Source organism: Psammomys obesus, unplaced genomic scaffold, assembly GCF_907164565.1.
Source record: "Psammomys obesus unplaced genomic scaffold, mPsaObe1.curated_primary_1811, whole genome shotgun sequence".
Classification (NCBI taxonomy): domain Eukaryota; kingdom Metazoa; phylum Chordata; class Mammalia; order Rodentia; family Muridae; genus Psammomys; species Psammomys obesus.
This window is the reverse complement of record NW_026595981.1, coordinates 11,006,576-11,024,709: the sequence shown is the minus strand read 5'-3', so window position 1 is coordinate 11,024,709 and position 18,134 is coordinate 11,006,576. Positions and strand designations below refer to the sequence as shown.

The window sequence follows — 18,134 nt, the reverse complement described above, 5'->3', positions numbered from 1 at the left end:
TAAAAGGATAATTTGACCAAAGAAAATGGAAAAGCAGTTTATAAATACATCTTAAATTTAAAAAATAGTTGAAATAAGCAACCTAAGTTGACCACTTGTATATGTGCCATGGGCAGTAAAAGTGAGAAAACAGTCCCCCAAGAAAGACAAATGAATAAAGGGAACAAATGATCCATAAAGTAGACAGATGCATTGCTGCGGTTGCTTCTCTTCCCTCCCCGCTCCCCGCTGGAACTTGAAGCCAGGGCTTTGCACACGCTAGGCAAGCACTCTCCTGCAGAGCCTCATCCTCAGGATCATTGTCTGTGTTCTCTAAAGGAATAAAGACAAATAAGCTTTGATAGTTTGACATTTTCTTATTCTGGTTTTTTTTTTTTTTTCCTTTTTTCATTTGCCTGATGTTTTTGCAAACACAGGAACTTTGTATATTGATTTTGCTCTCAAACTAGCTCAGAGTCCTTAGACTACTTGTCAGCATGGGGGATGTGTAAGATTGATTGAGACTTGTGTTCAGACTGATTTGTTGACACAACAGAATTAGCAGCACTTCCTCAAGGGGAAGTATGGAACTGGTTTTTTACTTCTCTAAAAATAAATGTAATTCTGTTCCTCAGAGGAGAATTTTGAGTTGTGGATTTCAGCCACACCATCTTAGCCAAAAGACTGAGCGTCAGTTCATTCATTCTCTCAGATCTCTTCTTAAACTGTAGGTTACAGAAATGAAAATGGGCTTTGGGTACGTCACTCAGGTTTTCCAGTTACAAAAATTTTAAAGTATCAGTTACTATAGGTTGTAATATGTATCACTATTTACAATATTAGTCTTCCTGGTTTTAATGAAATTTAATAGCGTAAAAGTTTGATAAAAACAGGTGTGGTACATTCCTGTAATCCCAGAACTTGGGGGCTGAAGCAGGAGGATTTCAGGTTCAAGGACAGCCTGAGCTACATAAGGAGACCTTTCCTAAATAAATACATAATAGCTTCTGCATCGGATGCTACATTCTAACCAGAACTCTACTCCACTCTGACTATAGGCTCTGTTCCTGGATCAGGTTCCCCATAGTACGGTCTTGGAAATGAATGGTGTAATGCTTTCTGACTATAGGATATTAAATCAGTATGCAGGAGAGTACAGTGGTACAGTAACTCAGTGTTTTTTTTCCTTCCTTCCTGATATCCGTTTATCAGACTTGGCACTATTGACCTTTTGGCTACTGCAATGTAGAATGTTTAGTCAAATTTCTGCCCTGACCGGTAACCCATCTCCCATCTCCTGCCTTTACCTTCCAGATGTGACAACACGAAAGTACATCCATGCTGCAAATAGCTTCTTGTAGGCAAAATTTAGTTGAGTACCGATTCTTTACATATAGGTCATATACATGTATATCATGAATTAAAATGAGCAATCTACAATTTTAGTGTGTGTGTGTTGTTGCCAAGACTGTCATGCTGTTCCTGTCTCAGCCTTCCAAGCGGCTAGAACTGTAAGTTTGGCACTGTACCCAACCTTCTCTCTCATCTTTGTAGTAAACACTTTCTTACAGTTTTCTCTGTCAGTTCCTTAACCTGTTCCACTGACTACTTCTGTGCTGTTATAAGCCAAACTGGTTTATTTTTTAGAAGAGGCTCTGAGGGTGCATCAGTTTAAATTTCCTCTTTTCTGTGTAACCATTTAACAGTTGCTTATCTGCATTTTGTATTTTTTTTTAAATATTTACTTATTTATTATTTATACAGTATTCTGTCTGCATCTACACCTGCAGGCCAGAAGAGGGCACCAGACCTCATTATAGATGGTTGTGAGCCACTATGTGGTTGCTGGGAATTGAACTCCAGAGCAGCCAATGTTCTTAGCCTCTGAGCCATCTCTCCAGCCCTCATCTGCACTTTTTATGTGGGGTTTGAGGTAAGATCTATTTTAGCATAACCAAGGTTGAACACTGTCTCTCTTATTCATGTTAATTTGGAGAGTTTTTGAAGAACAAGGGAAGAGAGGTTTTTTTTTTTTTTTTTTTAAGTTTTTAAAAACTTAAAAGTTTCCATTACTTTTACTATAAAGCATTGATTTTCAAGGTGCTATAATTCTGTGTGCCTTATTCCATACTCACATGCTCACATGTAAGAAGCGTCGAGTCATACCCTCCTGACAATAATAGAAAGATAATAGCATTTCAAAATCAAACTTTCAGTTGCTTTTAAAGGCCCTTTTTTCCTGGGTTTGGGTCTTTGGAAAAGCTTTATTTATTTTTACATATGATGTGCATGTTTGTACATGTTTGTGTGCACCATGGCATGTGTGTGGAGGTCAGAGGACAACTTTTGAAAGTTGTCACCTACCATTTTGTTGAAACAGGGTCTCTTGTTTCTACTGCTGTGCCATGTATGCCAGCCAGCCCGCTCGCCTCAGGTGTCTACTGCTGTGCCATGTGCTCCAAGCTGGCTGGCCTGCTCGCCTCAGGTGGCTCCACCTCCCATCTCACTGTGAGAGCTGGGATTACAGATGCAAGCCACCAACCCCAGCCTTTTATGCGTTCCAGGGCTCGAGGTTGGATTGTCAGGCGTTTATGGCAAATGATTTTACCTGCTGAGCTGTATCTCCAGCTTCTTATTTTAGGAAATAATTTGGATATAATAAGGGTCTAGATAACATTAATGTTCTACTTCATTAACACCTGGACTATAGAGTTAATAACTTGAGTTTTAACTTATAGTGTGTGTGTGTGTGTGTGAGGGTTTCGTGGGGAACAGGAGAGTACAATGCTCTAATGCATACCTTGTACTCAGAATCCTCCTGCATAGCCTCTAGAGTCTAGACTGATGGGATTATAGGCATGAACTCCCATGCTAGGTTTCTTCAGTGTTTTCCAGTGTTCATTTAATTTTTTTCTTGCATTTATATCTTTTCTTGTTTGTCTTCTTAAACATTTGGTTGTGCAGACTGTGACTCTGAGTTTTGAGTCTGTTGTCACCAGAATCCCCCAGGGTCAATATACTCATTACCATATTATATGGCTTTCACAAGCCTTCTCCATAAGAGTTCCTGTTTTCCTCCAAAGAGTTAATACATGTGAACATAAGCAAATGTAGGTCTCTGAAACATGCTAAGTGAAATACTATTGACTCCCCTTAGCGAAGCCTCTTAATATGGTTCATTCTTTTAAGAACCCATGGTTCTGTTCACAGCGTCACACTGCCTTCTGTAGTTATATAGAAGCTATAACTACAGAATTACTATGTATCTGAGGGACACAGGGGCTGGAGAGTGGACTCACCTCAGCTAAGCATATGCTCCATGTGGAGCTTCTCCTCTCACAGAGGATAGTATTTCATTTTACACACCTGTGATTGCTAGATTTTCTCCAGTAGTTGTGAGACTTTTACAAGAGAAACACTGGAGGGTAAAATACTTAAACGAAACAATGTTTAAATTAATACAGGAACAATCCTATACCCATTCTCATATGTCTCTCCATGCCTGTGTTTTATATTACTACTTTCAGAAACAAAGAGATTGCAAAATGATCAATAAGCACTAGAAAACATATTAAAGAGTGTTTATGTAAGCCAGAATTTTTCAGAACATTTGTTGAACAAGTGCAGAAGTTATTGAGATAAAGATGTTTTAAAACTGAACAGTGTTCTCTACATAGTGTGCCAATGTACCTATTTTCATTGATTTTTTTTAAATGAAAGTGCAGTCATTCCATAAACTAAAGTAATTTATAAGTCACCTAAAATAATCTCTATATATTCAGTAGTATAGTTTCAAACATACTTCACTGATTTGGCATGAAGAGCCCAAGGCAATGACTGTATAACCTACATAATCCTATGACATTTTTTATGTTCATGCAACAGTGTGTTACAACTGAATGTAAAGTCCACGAAAATCTATATTGGGCCTTAGAAAATATGAGAAGAGTAAAGACTTGAGCCCACCTGCTTTCCCCTCTCCCTTCATTGCTGGATATGGAGCCTAGGGCCTCACACACTTTAGACAAAAGCTCTAATCCTAAAATAGAACCCCAGCCTCCTTCCTTCCTCCCTTACTTTTTCTTGTGTTACAGCAGATCTTGCAAACTTACCGAGGCTGGCCTTGAACTTGAACTCTTCCTGCCTTAGCCACTTGAATAGCAAAGAGGGATTACTGTTGGCTTGCACCACAGGGGCCTTTGCCAACTCACTCAATATATAATGCTTTCCTGTTTCATGTTCATTGTCTTTTTATTCAGTCAGTGTATGAGGTAAGGTTGGCAGAAATCATTTTCCTCTTTTACAGGAGAGAAACCTCAAAAAAGAAGCTTTTGGGGAGAACTGTGGTTATTCACAGTCCACAAGCCGTGTGCCTTTGCAGCTCTGCTTCTCTCCTCAGAATAGATGATAGCTGGAGTGGTGGCATTTTTCAAAGCTGATAACCGAAGCGTTTGCATGTTTATCTAAGCAATAGCTAAGCATGGTTAGCCTAACTAAATTGCCATAATGCCTGTGACTCTATTAAAGTTTTAAATCATATCCTTTCCAGGATAGGCATATTATAATTTCCTTCATGTCTTAAAGAATTAACTGTTTTTCTTTTAATAGAAAAATAGTAATTTCTTCTTTTGCCCTGTGTTCTTATCTTGAGAAACTGTTTGGATAATGAAAACCTTAAAATCTCACTCCCATTCTGACTGAGATGCTTTTGTGTCATTATTGTCAAAGGATTTATTTGGGAGTCTATAAATGCCACCCAGTCAAATACTCTGAGGAGCAGCCACAGCTAAGTTGCTTTAAGTAGAGGTGAGACTATGGAGAAAAGAGGAGGTGCCTAGCTTTTCCCCTGTCTCTTTCCTGAGCCTTGAACCTGGAACCTTTGTGTGCTGGACAGGCACCTACCCCTGAGCCTCAGCCCAGCTGTTGCTCCAATTTCAAATGTTCAGGTGTTTTTTTCAACAGCTACAATTTATGACACAAAGTTTAATAGATTTCTCTAAAAAAAGTATCTTATCCAGAAGCAGTCCTGAAGCATGTATGAAGTGAGTTATATTGCTATTACTATGTCCGAGTTTTTGTTTCCTGGTAGATTATTACGGTTAAGTCCTAATGTAACAGAAAGTAATAATTGAAGACTGTTTCTAGTGTGCTTGTTTAATATTATTATTATTTAAAGGGGAGCCTGGTTCTTTAACTCTTGGCAGAAACTTTTTTCCCTCATTTAAAAAAATGTTCTATATTTGGTTAACTTTGGTGTTTCAGAAATGTTGAAAATATGCCAAATGAAATAAAACCAGTCACACTCCTTTTATTTAGCCAAATTACTCCACATTACAAGGTCTTAGGCTCAGCTGAGAACTAGAACTGTTGGAATTTATATTGTGATACAATGATAAAAGTATTTACACTGCAGTGTAACTGAGTAGTAAATGTCTCTCCTGCACTGTCTTTGTCTCCGGCTTGGGTTTGCTCTAAATGCTAGGGCTTAAAGCTCTACCTTGGCTAGAGTTAAAACCATTCTTCCTGAGAAATATGTTCATCCTCCTAAAGGATGCTTTCTTAGTGTTAATTAGTGGCTTTAGATGATTGTTTGTTTTTTTTTTTAATTTGGAGGTATGAACTTCAAATATTTAAAAATTGACCCTGAATTTTTTCATGCAGGTAAATATTGCATGTTGGACATATTTCCCCATACCTCCCACCCTGCCTTTGCTCCCTCCTCCCTCTCCCTGCTTGTCTCCTTTGTTCCCCTCGACAGCCTCACTCTTTACATATTCACTTATGACTTTAAATAACTGTATAAAAATCTAGAAATCACAAGTGAGAGAAAACATACAATACCTGTCTTTCTGAGATGGGCTTAATTTGGTTAATATCCATTTCCTGCAAATAACCTAGCTCCATTCTTCTTTATAACTGAAAACATTGGCTTGTGTATAGGTACCACATTTTCTTTCTGTGGACACTGACATGATTCCATAACTTCGCCGTTGCGGGCTGTGCGGTAGTTGGCACTGATAGGTAAGTGTCTCTGCTGTACTGACCCAGAGAAAATGCCCAGGAATATATTATATTGCTGGGTTGTAGGCTAGAGGTGTGGTTAGTTTCTTGAGAAATTTCTACACTGATTTTGATAGTTACTGAGCTAGTTAGCATTTTAACCATCTGCTTGCCGGAATTTTTTGTTATTTGCATTCTTGATGACTGGTATTTTGACTCAGGTAAAATAGACTCAGTGTAGTTTTGATTTGCATTTATCTGATGGCTAGAAAGATGTTTTTTGTTTTTGTTTTTTTTTTTTTAATATGTTCACTGGCCACTTACATTTCATCTTTAGAACTGCTTGTTCATTTCCTTAGTCCACTACTTGGCTGGGTTTTTAGTTTGTTCTTTAATTTTTAGTTTTTTATGTATTCAACATATTAATCTTTTGTTGGATAGATAGCTAGTAAAGATTTTGCTCCTACTATTTAGACTTTTTTTTTATTTGATTGTTTGCTGTACAGAGGATTTTAATTTTATAAGGTCTTAGTTGTTGGTTTTTGAGCTATTTTGTTTTGTCCTGTTTTGTTTTGTTTTGAGATGGAGTCTCATGTAGTCCAGGCTCATCTCACCATGTAGCCCAGGCTGGTCTTAAAGTCTGCCTTGGCATCTGGAGTACTAAGATTACAAGTGTACACCACCACACCTTGATTGGACACTTGAACAATACTCTTCAAGCTTTCATACAAGGAAAAAAAAATTGCTTGAACTGATTGTTTTTAAGAGGGCATATATTTCTGAAACCATAATATACAACATATTTATGAATTTGAGTAAAATCTGTCTTTGATGTGGGATAGTGGTAAAGTGATTAGATGCATTTATAGTTCTAATTCATTTTTGTCAAACCATTTATTTCTTCAGAAACTACTTACAAAACTAATAAAAGGGAACTAAAGAGATGAGTCCATTTCAGAGCACTTCCTGCTCTTCCAGAGGACCAGAGTTCAGTTCCTAGCACCCACATTGGGTAGCTGCCAACTACCTGTAATTCTGATGCCCTCTTCATGACCACCTATAGCTCCAGTGCCCTCTTCTGGCCTCTGCAGACACACACACACACTCACAAATGAAAATTTAGAAATAACTCTAAAATCTCGTAAAAGATTACTGTTACATAGAGGCTATTTACTTAAGACTAACCTTTGCCTCCACATGCTGGGATTAAAGGTGTGACCACCATGCCTAGATTTAAATGCATTTTTATCCTGAATCTTTTCTGCTTCTAATAAAATTGAGACATGGACAATTAAAGAACTTATTGTTTGATCTCAAGTATATCATGATGTAAATCAAAATACAAAATCATGAAAAAGGAAAAAAAAAAAAAAGCCCTGCAGAGACACATACCTTTAATCCCAGCACTAAGGAGGCAGAGGTAGGTGGATCTCCGAGTTTGAAGTCAGCCTGGTCTACAGAGTCAGTTCCTGGACAACAGGGCTACACAGAAAAACCCTGTCTCAAGAAACAAAAATAAAGAAAGAAAATATAAAACCGTATAATTTATGCTTGAATGCTGTCTGTTGGCACTTTTTACACGGTTCTATAGCTACCACCCCAGCCTCGATTGTCATTACCTTCACATTCCAACAAATCCACAGTGGGTTTCCTTGCTATTCTCTAGCTTATATTAGTTACATTTTGAGAACATGCACACATATTTTAGATATATATATTTTTTTAATTCCTGTAGAAACTACAAAAATAAGGATGACTTTCATTTTGAGTGAACTTTGAAATCTGGGAACAATAAGAAATAATGTTTTAATAAATCCGCGCAGTGTCTTATTTCTGGTGTATTGCACACTTTCTCAACTGTAATAAACAGGTTATTTAAATGCCTTCTCACTTCTGTTTGCACCCTTCTCCAGAATTACCCAGACGCTAATTTATTTCGGATGGGGAGTGAGTGGTTTACACTTCTTCCAGATAGCATGGATGATTGTAGTTTTCTATTTAGGGGAAGGCTTGTAAAATGTATTCGAAAAGTTATGGTAGTTTCCAAAACACACTTGCACTCAGTTTATGGTATTTACTTGCTGTCAAAACTTAGGAGGAAATTCCGAGTTAACATCCATAATGTGAAACGTCTGTCTTGTTAGGCATTAAAGAAGCATTGGTCAACAGGTATAATGTTAGCTGATGTGGATATGGGCATGACCTCCCAAATAGATGAAACACTAATCTCTTTGACAGTTACTAGATGGCAGAGCTTGCCTGGGGCCCTCTGCTGCTTCATATTGAAACTGTTTGTTTGGAAAGCATGCCTGGGGAATCAGAATGTTTATAAGGATGAGCAGGTAAAAGTAAAAGGTTGTCTTTTGACATTTCAGCTAATCCCTTCCAGCCTTTGCTTTACTTAGCATTTAGGCTATTTGCTGGCAGGAGAAACTGGCTTTTTCACATATGCTGTGTGTCATTTTAAATTGGGCATTGGTTTTCATGGCTGATGATCATTATACATACAATGAAATTCTAGAACCATTTTTCATTTAATTTCGTGTACTTTACTCCTGTTTTTAAATAGGAAAAGTAAGGCATAACAGTCTTATCTAACTACATTAGGTAGGCTCATTCAGAGGAGCTCTTTAAGTGTTCAGCTCTGTGGCTTTCACTCTTTCAGAGAACTAGCTCTGAATTCAGATTTGATCTAAATCCTGGTACAACTTTTGTCTTTTCATTCCTCGTTTTCTTATCTGTAACATGAAGTAATATCTTCCTTGTAAAATCATTAGGTGAATATATGCTAGTACTGTTAATCACTCAGTCATCGCACTGTGCATAGACCTATATAGAAACTCAGTGGATTCTAATACTCTACACTAAAAACTTTGACTCCCTGGTTTTCCAATTTTGAGTGTTTAGCTAATTCTTAATGACAATTTTTATTTCAATTTTTTTCCTTGTAATTTTGTTGGTTTGAGACAAGGTATTGGTATGTTGTCTGGCTGTCCTCAAACTCCTAAGCTCCCTAGTCCTAGTTATCCCGCAGCTGTTATCCCCAAGCTTGGATCTCAGGTATGTACCGTTATGCTTGGCTTATTCTCAACTTTTACTTTTTGTTTAGAAATTTAACCTAGGCTAAGTCAATTTTATCTTTTTCCTTAAACATACTTATCTTCTCTGATACCTACTGGACTCCTCTTTAGCTGGAAAGTTAGAGAGCATTTGGGCATTTTCCTTCACTTCTCCTTGGTGACCCAAGTCCTATAGGTTGACGCTGTTACAAATGGAACCAATTTTCTTTTCCTTTACTTCTCCAAACCAGGTGCTCTTCTTTTTATACCACACTCATGGACTATCTTCATTTATCAACTGTCTTTACTTCCATATATTGTGGTCAGCATTTGTATCTTAATATGTTTATTTGATAGCCTTTTGAACTTACAGTCTTCTCTAAGTTATTGTCAGGCAGAAAGTGTTTTTAACCTTACCTTTGCAATCCTATTGTCTAGAACAAACAGCTTACATCCAAGCAAACTGCATACGTTGAACTGAAATCAGGGTTTCGGCTTCCACAATTTTCCAGCACTGTTTAAATTTCCATACTTTCAGGGTTTTTTTTTTTTAAACATTTCCGCAGCATCCTTAAGAGCTACTGCAAACTAGCTCTCCCCACCCCCCTTCTTTGCACTCAATTAGTATAAAAATTCTGAAACTGAATATAGTCGGTTACCTGTCAGCATCTGTGGTAGATTGACTCCAGGAAACATGGAGAAAAGAACACACTCAGATGCTCAAGTTCCTTTGTAAAATAGTGTAGTGTTGCATCTAATCTATGCCTGTTCTCCAAAGTACTTTAAATCATCTCTAAATTATTCACAATACCTACAATACCTAGCATAATGTAGCTGCTATGTAGCTGTTTTACTGCATGACTTAGGGAACATGACAAAAAGTTATTCGTGTTCAGGAGAGCCCAGAGTAGTTTTGTTTTACTCTGGATATTTTCCATCAGGATTGGTTGACTCCAGTTATTTTAGAACTTATCAGTATGGAGGGACAGCTGTCCAATAGAATATTTTAAACTTGAATTGTTTTTAGAACTTTCTTTGTGGTATAGAAAAGCAGTTCGTTTTTAGGATGATACAAAGATTAAACAACAGAGTTGTTGCACATGGCAGGGTGGGGGTTAATAGTCCTGGGAATTCCCAGCAGCCTCACACGTGCCAGCTAAGCACTCCACACTGAGCTGCCCTCTGCCAGCCCATGGCATATTGTATTAAATGCAGCGATGCTGCTTTAACTCTGTGGTTTGTTTAGACTATTCGAGTCTTTTACACAAGTGTCTTTTCAGTATACGAGTATTTATTCTCGCTGATGTGCTTGCTGATGATTGCCTCTTTTGATCTCTTACTAATGCTTCTGCGTTCCACTATCAGCCACTAAACCCATTCAGCGAAATCCTTTCTGTCACTGTATTTTTCAATTGTACCATTCCCTTTTGAATACCATTCCTTTTGAATTTTCCACTTCCAGGAGATGGGTCATTGGGTGGGAGTGCTTGTTCTGCAAGCATGAGAACCTGAGTTTGAATTTCCTGGTGCATCTAAAAGGCTGGGCATGGACATGTGTACCTGGAAGCTCAGCGTTGTTGGGGTAGAAACAGGCAGATCCCAAGAGCCATGTGGCCAGCCACTCTAGCCTAAAAGGCAAGCTTCAGGTCGGTAAGAGACCTGTCACAAGGCAATAATGCATAGAGGAATAGTGGAAGACTCTTGAAGTCTTGCTGTGACCTGTGCATGTGCCTGTGAGCAAACACACATATGCACATATCTATACTCAGATGCTTACAGCACACATACACCATACATACGTGCACACACACATACATTTTAAAATAAAATTAAATTAAAAATTAACTTCTCCGTCAAGATTATCTAGAGTTTAGTCATTGAACTGTGAGCCTTTTTTCTTGATTTATTTGTTTTCCTCTGTGTGTGTGTGTGTGTGTGTGTGCGCGCGCGCGCGCGCGCGTACCTGCACACATGAAATTCAAACTTACGTCCCCATGCTTATACGTAAATATGTTTTTGATGCCTGCTTTAAGTCTTTGTCATTCTCAAAGCTGCTCCCACGCTTCCCAAACTGTAGCTGCTGTCTGTGTTCTCCTAATGAGTGTCATGGGTTTTTGTTTTTAGTTTTTAGTAATTTTTAATTGTTATACTAGACATTACGGATGATACATTATAGAGGTTTTAAAGTCCTATTCTCTTCTGTGGAATATTGATTTTTTTTTTTTTATGAGCAATTCTGTTAGCATCTGGTCATCTTGAACTTGTGTAGGCGTGGCTTGATAGTTTGTTATTGAGATCTCAGGAAAACACTCAATTTTCAAACTGTCTCCTGTGAGTCTTGTCGGAGTTTGGTGTAAGTCTTTGTTGGGATTGATTTAGAATGGGCATTACTTTGAGTTGCCTTTATTGCTAACAAGATACTTGGCCTTTTTGATGCCCCAAACGGCTGTCAGGGGGTTAGACAAGTAATTATAGCTATCACCAGTCTTTCATTTACAACATCCCTAAGCATTCTTTGGCCATTCATGTGTCTTATTTATTCTTAACCTAAATTAGGTGCTGTCTGGTAAACCATGAGCAAGTCACTCTACACCGTCAAACCTTCAACCGGGGCTGACAAGATTGCTCGGCTGGTTAAAGCTTTTCCCCGTGGCCTTTGTTTGGTAGGCTTGCTTGGTTAGGGCGGCCTTTCCCACATTGGGATTATAAATAGTTCATTGTGTTTTCTTGAGAATATTTTAGGTTTTTCAAATTGTCTTAAATGTATCTGTATAAATGATACAAGAAGCTATACTTTATTGAGCGTTTCTTTACTTTTCCAAAAGTTGTTCCTAACAACATTTAATAGTTTACTCTTTTCTCACTGATTTAAAATTCCCCCTTCCTTATGCCAAGTAAACAGTTTTCAGACCCTGTCCTGTATTCTGGTGTTTGAGTTATCAGACCCTGTACCACACTGCTTAAATAAGTGTTTGTTTACTATAACTGAGCACATCAGTCAGTAGTTACTGCGTGGATTTCTTTATAATTAACTTTGGGGTTGTTTTATCCCATCCAATAAAACCTTCCTAACAATTTAACTTAGAAATAAATTTATTGTTGGTGATGTTGTGCGATGGGGTAAAAGCTATGCACTTACTTAGTGCAAAGCTTTGAGAAACTGCAGAAATCTGTCTTTCATGCCTCTAATGACACACAAACTAGGGTCTGAATTTCTATCCTAGGAAGAGTTACTTAAATGTTTAATAACTTTTCTAGCCAGAGTATCTTCGTTTGTAGGTGAAAAGGATTCAAGTGGCAAAGTTATCAGTCACCCTGTGCAGTTTACTGTAAAAGTATGCACAAGGTGACATAGTGAGCAAGGTGCTGCTGCAGTTTGCATAGCAATAGCAGAGGTATACTGAACAACTCTGTGTGGGGGCAAAGTTTTCTTTAAATTTTTTAATGTAAAGTTTAATCTCAAGGGAATAACCTGCTTAAAAGAACCAGAGAAAGGAATGCTGGGATGAAACGCTGTTTTTAGACATTCAACACTAGGTCCAATAAATAAAAAGTAAAATGAGCCCCACAGTACCAGGTCACACCACACAGTATAGGAAAGATGAAGCAAGAGCTTAATAACTCGCTGAGGTACAGAGAAAGATTTCATGGCAGTGAGAATTGGCAAGGCAGAGTACCAGAGAGGATGTAACTGTGCAGGGGGAAAGAGCCACATATCTGCAAAGGGACCATCTTGAAGCATCACATGAATAGTGATGGGCCCAGACATGAGTGGAAACACCTGAGATCAGGGAATGAATCGTCTTTTTAGCCTTATAGAGAGTCGGGACTAGTTTGTGCTCTCATTAGCCAGGGGTGGAGGGCAGCTCGTAATCTGTGGGACATTGGACGTAGATGAGCTGCACTTTTTTTTCTGGAGATAAATTAGCCCTGGATCACAGGTTGCTCTGGAGCTGTTCTCACTGCATTGGAAAACAAGCTCAAAAGAATCAGCTGGTTCCAAGTAATCTATCTGAACCTAAGAAAAAGCACAGCACTACTGAAATTAATGTGAAAAGAGCAAAAATCCATTGATGTATTAGTCACTGTGGGCTGCACTGGGGATAGAACAAGTAAGTGAAGGAGTGATGGAAGAAAAAGAAGTGAGCAAATGGATGGTGGAGAAATGGAAGAGAACCAGCCAGGTTATGTGCTATGAAAAGAGGCGGAACTGGAGAGGCAAAGGTGGTTGCTCCTTAGGAAATGTCCATCAGCAGAGCAGTAACAGATACAAGTGCCAGTGGGCCTCTGCCTTCTTCCTGTGAGAAAACTGACCTCTGTGTGAGTCTCTGTGCTTCCCAGAGCTGCATCCTCTCCAGAAGGAGGAGCAGGACCAGCAGAGTAGAGACCCACAACTGACTCAACATGTCTGCTGGGACCTGGCCGATAGAGAGGCGTGGGTGAGCCACCCTAAGGCATAAGTGAAGAGCTGGCCCCGCCCTCACTGGTGGGGTGCTGGGTAACGGCCACACCCCTCACCTGGGAAGTGTAGGAGAGCTGGCGGCCAGACCAACTTAGCTGCCGCCCAGTCCCACATCCAGGACCTTGAGTTAGCCCACCCCAACCTTTCCAACTATGAACAGCCAGTCCTGCAGAATGAAAGCTTCAGGATATCCCTGACGCCGGGCAACAATATAATGCCTGAGAGGAGTCCCTGTAAAGATCCAGTATAGAAAGTGTGGCAGAGGCCAAGGCCTTAAACCAGTAAGACCAATGACTTACTGCAGTGAACATTTGCAAGTGAAGCTGTTTGGACACAGGGGTATACTGTGTGACACACTGCAGCTTCCAAAGCAAGATGAATTCTTTTGTTTTACTTAGGGGGTGAGGTTGCAAGGGTAGAGGTAAGATATGGAGGGATGGGAAAATGAGTGGGATTGGGGTGCATGATGTGAAATTAAACAGCAACAAACCAAGTAATCAAATTAAAAAATGGGATACAGAGCTAAACAGAGGCTTCTCAATAGAGGAATATCGAATGACACTTAAAGAAATGCTCAACATCCTTAGTCATCAGGGACATGCAAATCAAAATGACCCTGAGATTTCACCTTACACCCATTGGAATGGCTAAGATCAAAAACTCAAATGATAATACATGCTGGAGAGGATGTGGAGAAAGGGGAACCCTCCTCCATTGCTGGTGGGAATGTAACCTTGTACAACCATTTTGGAAACCAATCTGGTACTTCCTCAGAAAATTAGGAATAGTACTACTTCAAGATCCAGCTGTACCACTCCTAGCCATATATCCAAAATATGCTCAAGTACACAACAAGGACATTTGCTCAACCATGTTTGTAGCAGCTTTATTCATAATATCCAGAAGCTGGAGACAACCCAGATGTCCCTCAACTGAGGAATGGATACAGAAACTGGTACATTTACACAATGGTATACTACACAGCAATTAAAAACAAGGAAATCATGAAATTTGCAGGCAAATGGTGGGAACTAGAAAAGATCATCCTGAGTGAGGTATCCTAGAAGCAGAAAGACACACATGGTATATACTCACTTATAAGTGGATATTAGACATATAATATAGGATAATTGTACTAAAATCTGTACACCTAAAGAAGCTAAGCATGAAGGAGGACCCTGGGTAAGATGTTCAATCTTCATTCTGAAAGGCAAATGGGACAGGCATCAGAAGAGGGAGAAAAAGAAAAAAGAATCAATTTTTTAAAAGTTAGGGGGAAAAAAAAAAAAAAGCAAGGACCATGAGATGGGGGGGGGGGGGGAGAAAACAAAAAAACGCATAAGTGACATTGGGGTGGGTGTGTGTGTGTGTCATTTTCTGTGAAGAGACTATGACCAATGAAACTCTTATAAAAGAAAACATTTAACCAGGGGCTTGCTTATGGTTTTAGAGGCTTAGTCCATTGTCATCATAGTAGGGAACACATGACAGCAGGCAGCCACGGTGCTGGAGAAGTAGCTGAGAGCTACATCCTGGTCCACAAGCAGAAAAATTGGGTCTGGCATGGGCTTTTGAGACCTCAAAGTGCACCCTTCCTCCCCTACTTCTCCTACCTGTGATATAATTCCTCTAACAAGGCCACACTATTTCAACAAGGCCATGCCTCCTAATCCTAAATTTTTCAAACAGTTCTGCTCCCTGGTATGGAAGCATTCAAACATATGAGCCTGTCAGGGCTATTCGAATTCAAACCACCACTGTATTTATTATCTATATAAATAAATAGAATATGTACATGCTTCATTTATGTATTTTAATCTGTATGAATTCCCAAAATAATATGCTAAGTAGTCAGTATAGACACAAACACATACCATCTAATAACATTTATTTGGAATTTCGGAAAAGGCAAAACCAAGCCAGTGTGGCTGCCACGGCCAGAAGTATAAGGCAATCACCTGAAAAGATAACAGTGTTGGGAAGGAGCTGTATTATAATAACCTGGCTGGCTTCAGACTATACATTTGCTAGGATTTATGTTACACACTGAGAATGTGTGGATTTTACTGTGTAGAAATGCTCTCACAGATAATCATATACATGAAGAATTGAGGAAATGTAAGGATGAATCAGACATGAATGAACTGAAAAAACTCAAGTAAAAAACAAAATAAAATTTAAAACATTAGTTTTTTTATGATGTTTAAAATAGCTTTACTTATCTGCTACATTTTTTTTTTTAATGTTTAAATTATTAGGTTGAACTGAAACGGCAATACAATGACCACCACTCAAAACTGAGAGGTCTTTTGCCTGGCCGTCAATGGTATGAAATTCAAGCATACAGAGCCTTAAATCAGGCTCTAGGCAGGTGAGTGAAGTAAAATGGAGTACAGTGTTACTGTCTGTGAATTTTGTCTGTGCCCAAGAAGAGGAAGTAACATTTGCTACTTTTAAAAATCAGCATGAAATTTTATTTGTCTTGAACTCTAGGAAAGTATGCTTTTTGCAGATGTCAGAAGTGGGAGCTGAGAACTGTGGCCAGTGCTTTACCAACTGAGCCATCGTTATTCTTTCCAGCCTGTGGAATAACTTTAAATTAACATCTCAAAAAAATTATTGTAGGACATAAAGTTTCAGATTATAAACACAAAGCAGATTTTGTGCAAACTGGTTTAAAGATTATTATTCTGTATATGTGACATAATTATCCATTTTCCAGTGAAGCTTTAAGATGTTCAGGTAATTCAAATAACAGAAGCGGGGTAAGGATAAAGTCATGACAGGAGGAAAATTTGACATATTTAGAGCTCAGGAGATCTGTAACTAACAGGTATCTGACCCAAACAGATCTGGAAAAGATTTTTCTCAGGTGTCAAACGCACTCACATTGCCCAAAAGTGACAAGATTGCGTCTATGCTCATTTACATGAAGCCAGTGACATAGGACATTGGGTAGATTCATTCCTGGAACACATCACTCACGTTCCTCATAGTTTCAGATTTTGTGTATTCTCTTCAAACCCATGACGTTGTAAAGCTGCTGTCTTGTTGCCCTTCCTGTCTGGACAGCCCATGTTCCTTGGTACCTACTTGTACTGCATGTTTCCTCTTCCTGATGACTGCCTATTTTTGTTTGGATTGCAATATTCAGTAATAGTTCCTAGGAAAGCTTGAACATATACTTTAAAATTCTTGACTTTTATTTGTTATACTTATTTTTGTGAAAATAAGTGTTCTTACCTCCATTGATTTTTTTTTTTACTTTAATATAAAAAGCACCTTGAACTTTAAGAAAACTTGTGAAGTATGAGTTCCACTTGCATTCTTTATGATTTATAAACTCTTTGTTACATATTACCCCATTTGGTTCTTCAGTTAGTAACACCTAAGAATGCAAGTGAGAACATCATCATTTAATTTTCTTGTTTTATTTTCAAACTTTAATCTGAAACTAAATTAGGTCACATAGTTATTAAATGACTCTTCACCTGCACTTTTAACACTGCAGACTTGCTTTTTCATCCATATTTCCTACCTCGATCCACTAACATTTTCACGATTAAACATAACTATATTGCTATTAACTCTGTCATATTCTGGAGTGACTTTCTTCCATCTTGCCACAGAAGCCTCTGTGACATTCATACGGCAGAGTAACAGTTACAACCTGAAGTCCTGTCCTACGTGAGTGCCTTCTGTTTCTTCATCTGGGGTTATTTATACCCTAGCACACACATGAGACTGCGCACATATCTCTACTGTAGCGTGTATGTCACCATCAGGTAATAGCTTGTTTATGTATATGTAACCTTTCCCCTCATACACACACACACACACACACACACACACACACACACACACACACACTTACATTCTCACCTCCTACATCTCAGCTTGACATGGATGCTTCAGACTCGCTTGGCGAATGGTGGGAAACATAAGGTCTGCTGCTTCACTACTGTTCTTCATTGCTGGCCAGCTTCTGGACCTTCAAAATGTTTGGGTTTTTGTTTTGTTTTGTTTTGTTTTTCAAAGTACCACAGAAGTCATGCACTTGAAATATACAATAGTATGGCTTTGGTATTTTTATTACTTGTATTGTCATTTTATTGATTGTTTTTTTAGGGACACCATCAGCAAATGGCAATTTGTCACAAAGAACATACACTTCTAATAACAAAAAGTTTTTAATGAAGAAATAACAATCGGGTGAATTTTACCTCATTTGATAAAAGCTCGTGTGTGCTCATTGGTACAAAGGTGTCTATAATTTGAAGCACTCTTAGGGGAGACACATGTAGAAGAAGTGAAGTAAACAGAAACCGATCAACTGTTTTAATGCTGCACATTCGAGAGGGGCGTGGGGCACATGTCCATGTGGAGGCCCAAGGGTGACGCTGGGCGTCGCCCTCTGTCGCTCTCCACTGTGTCTTTTCAGTGGGGTCTCTCCTTGTCTGTGGAGCTTACAGCTAGCCAGACAGAACAGCCAGAGAACCCCAGGATGTCCCTGGCTCCACCCCTCACGCTGGGGTTCCAGGAGGTACTACCATCCTGGCTTTTATGTAGGTGCTGGGGATCCGGGCTTCAGGACGTGCCCCATAAGCATTTCACCAACTGAGTTATCTCCCCAA

The 18,134-nt window shown here is 38.9% G+C and overlaps 1 protein-coding gene across 1 annotated transcript in view; it reads left to right on the top strand.

Moving 5' to 3' along the window:
• Positions 1–18,134, top strand: part of Brip1 (BRCA1 interacting helicase 1) — a 116,597-nt gene that overhangs the window by 86,483 nt on the left and 11,980 nt on the right. The window contains 1 exon segment of the mRNA XM_055620128.1: positions 15,759–15,871. Within this exon segment, the coding sequence (XP_055476103.1) occupies positions 15,759–15,871 (113 nt within the window).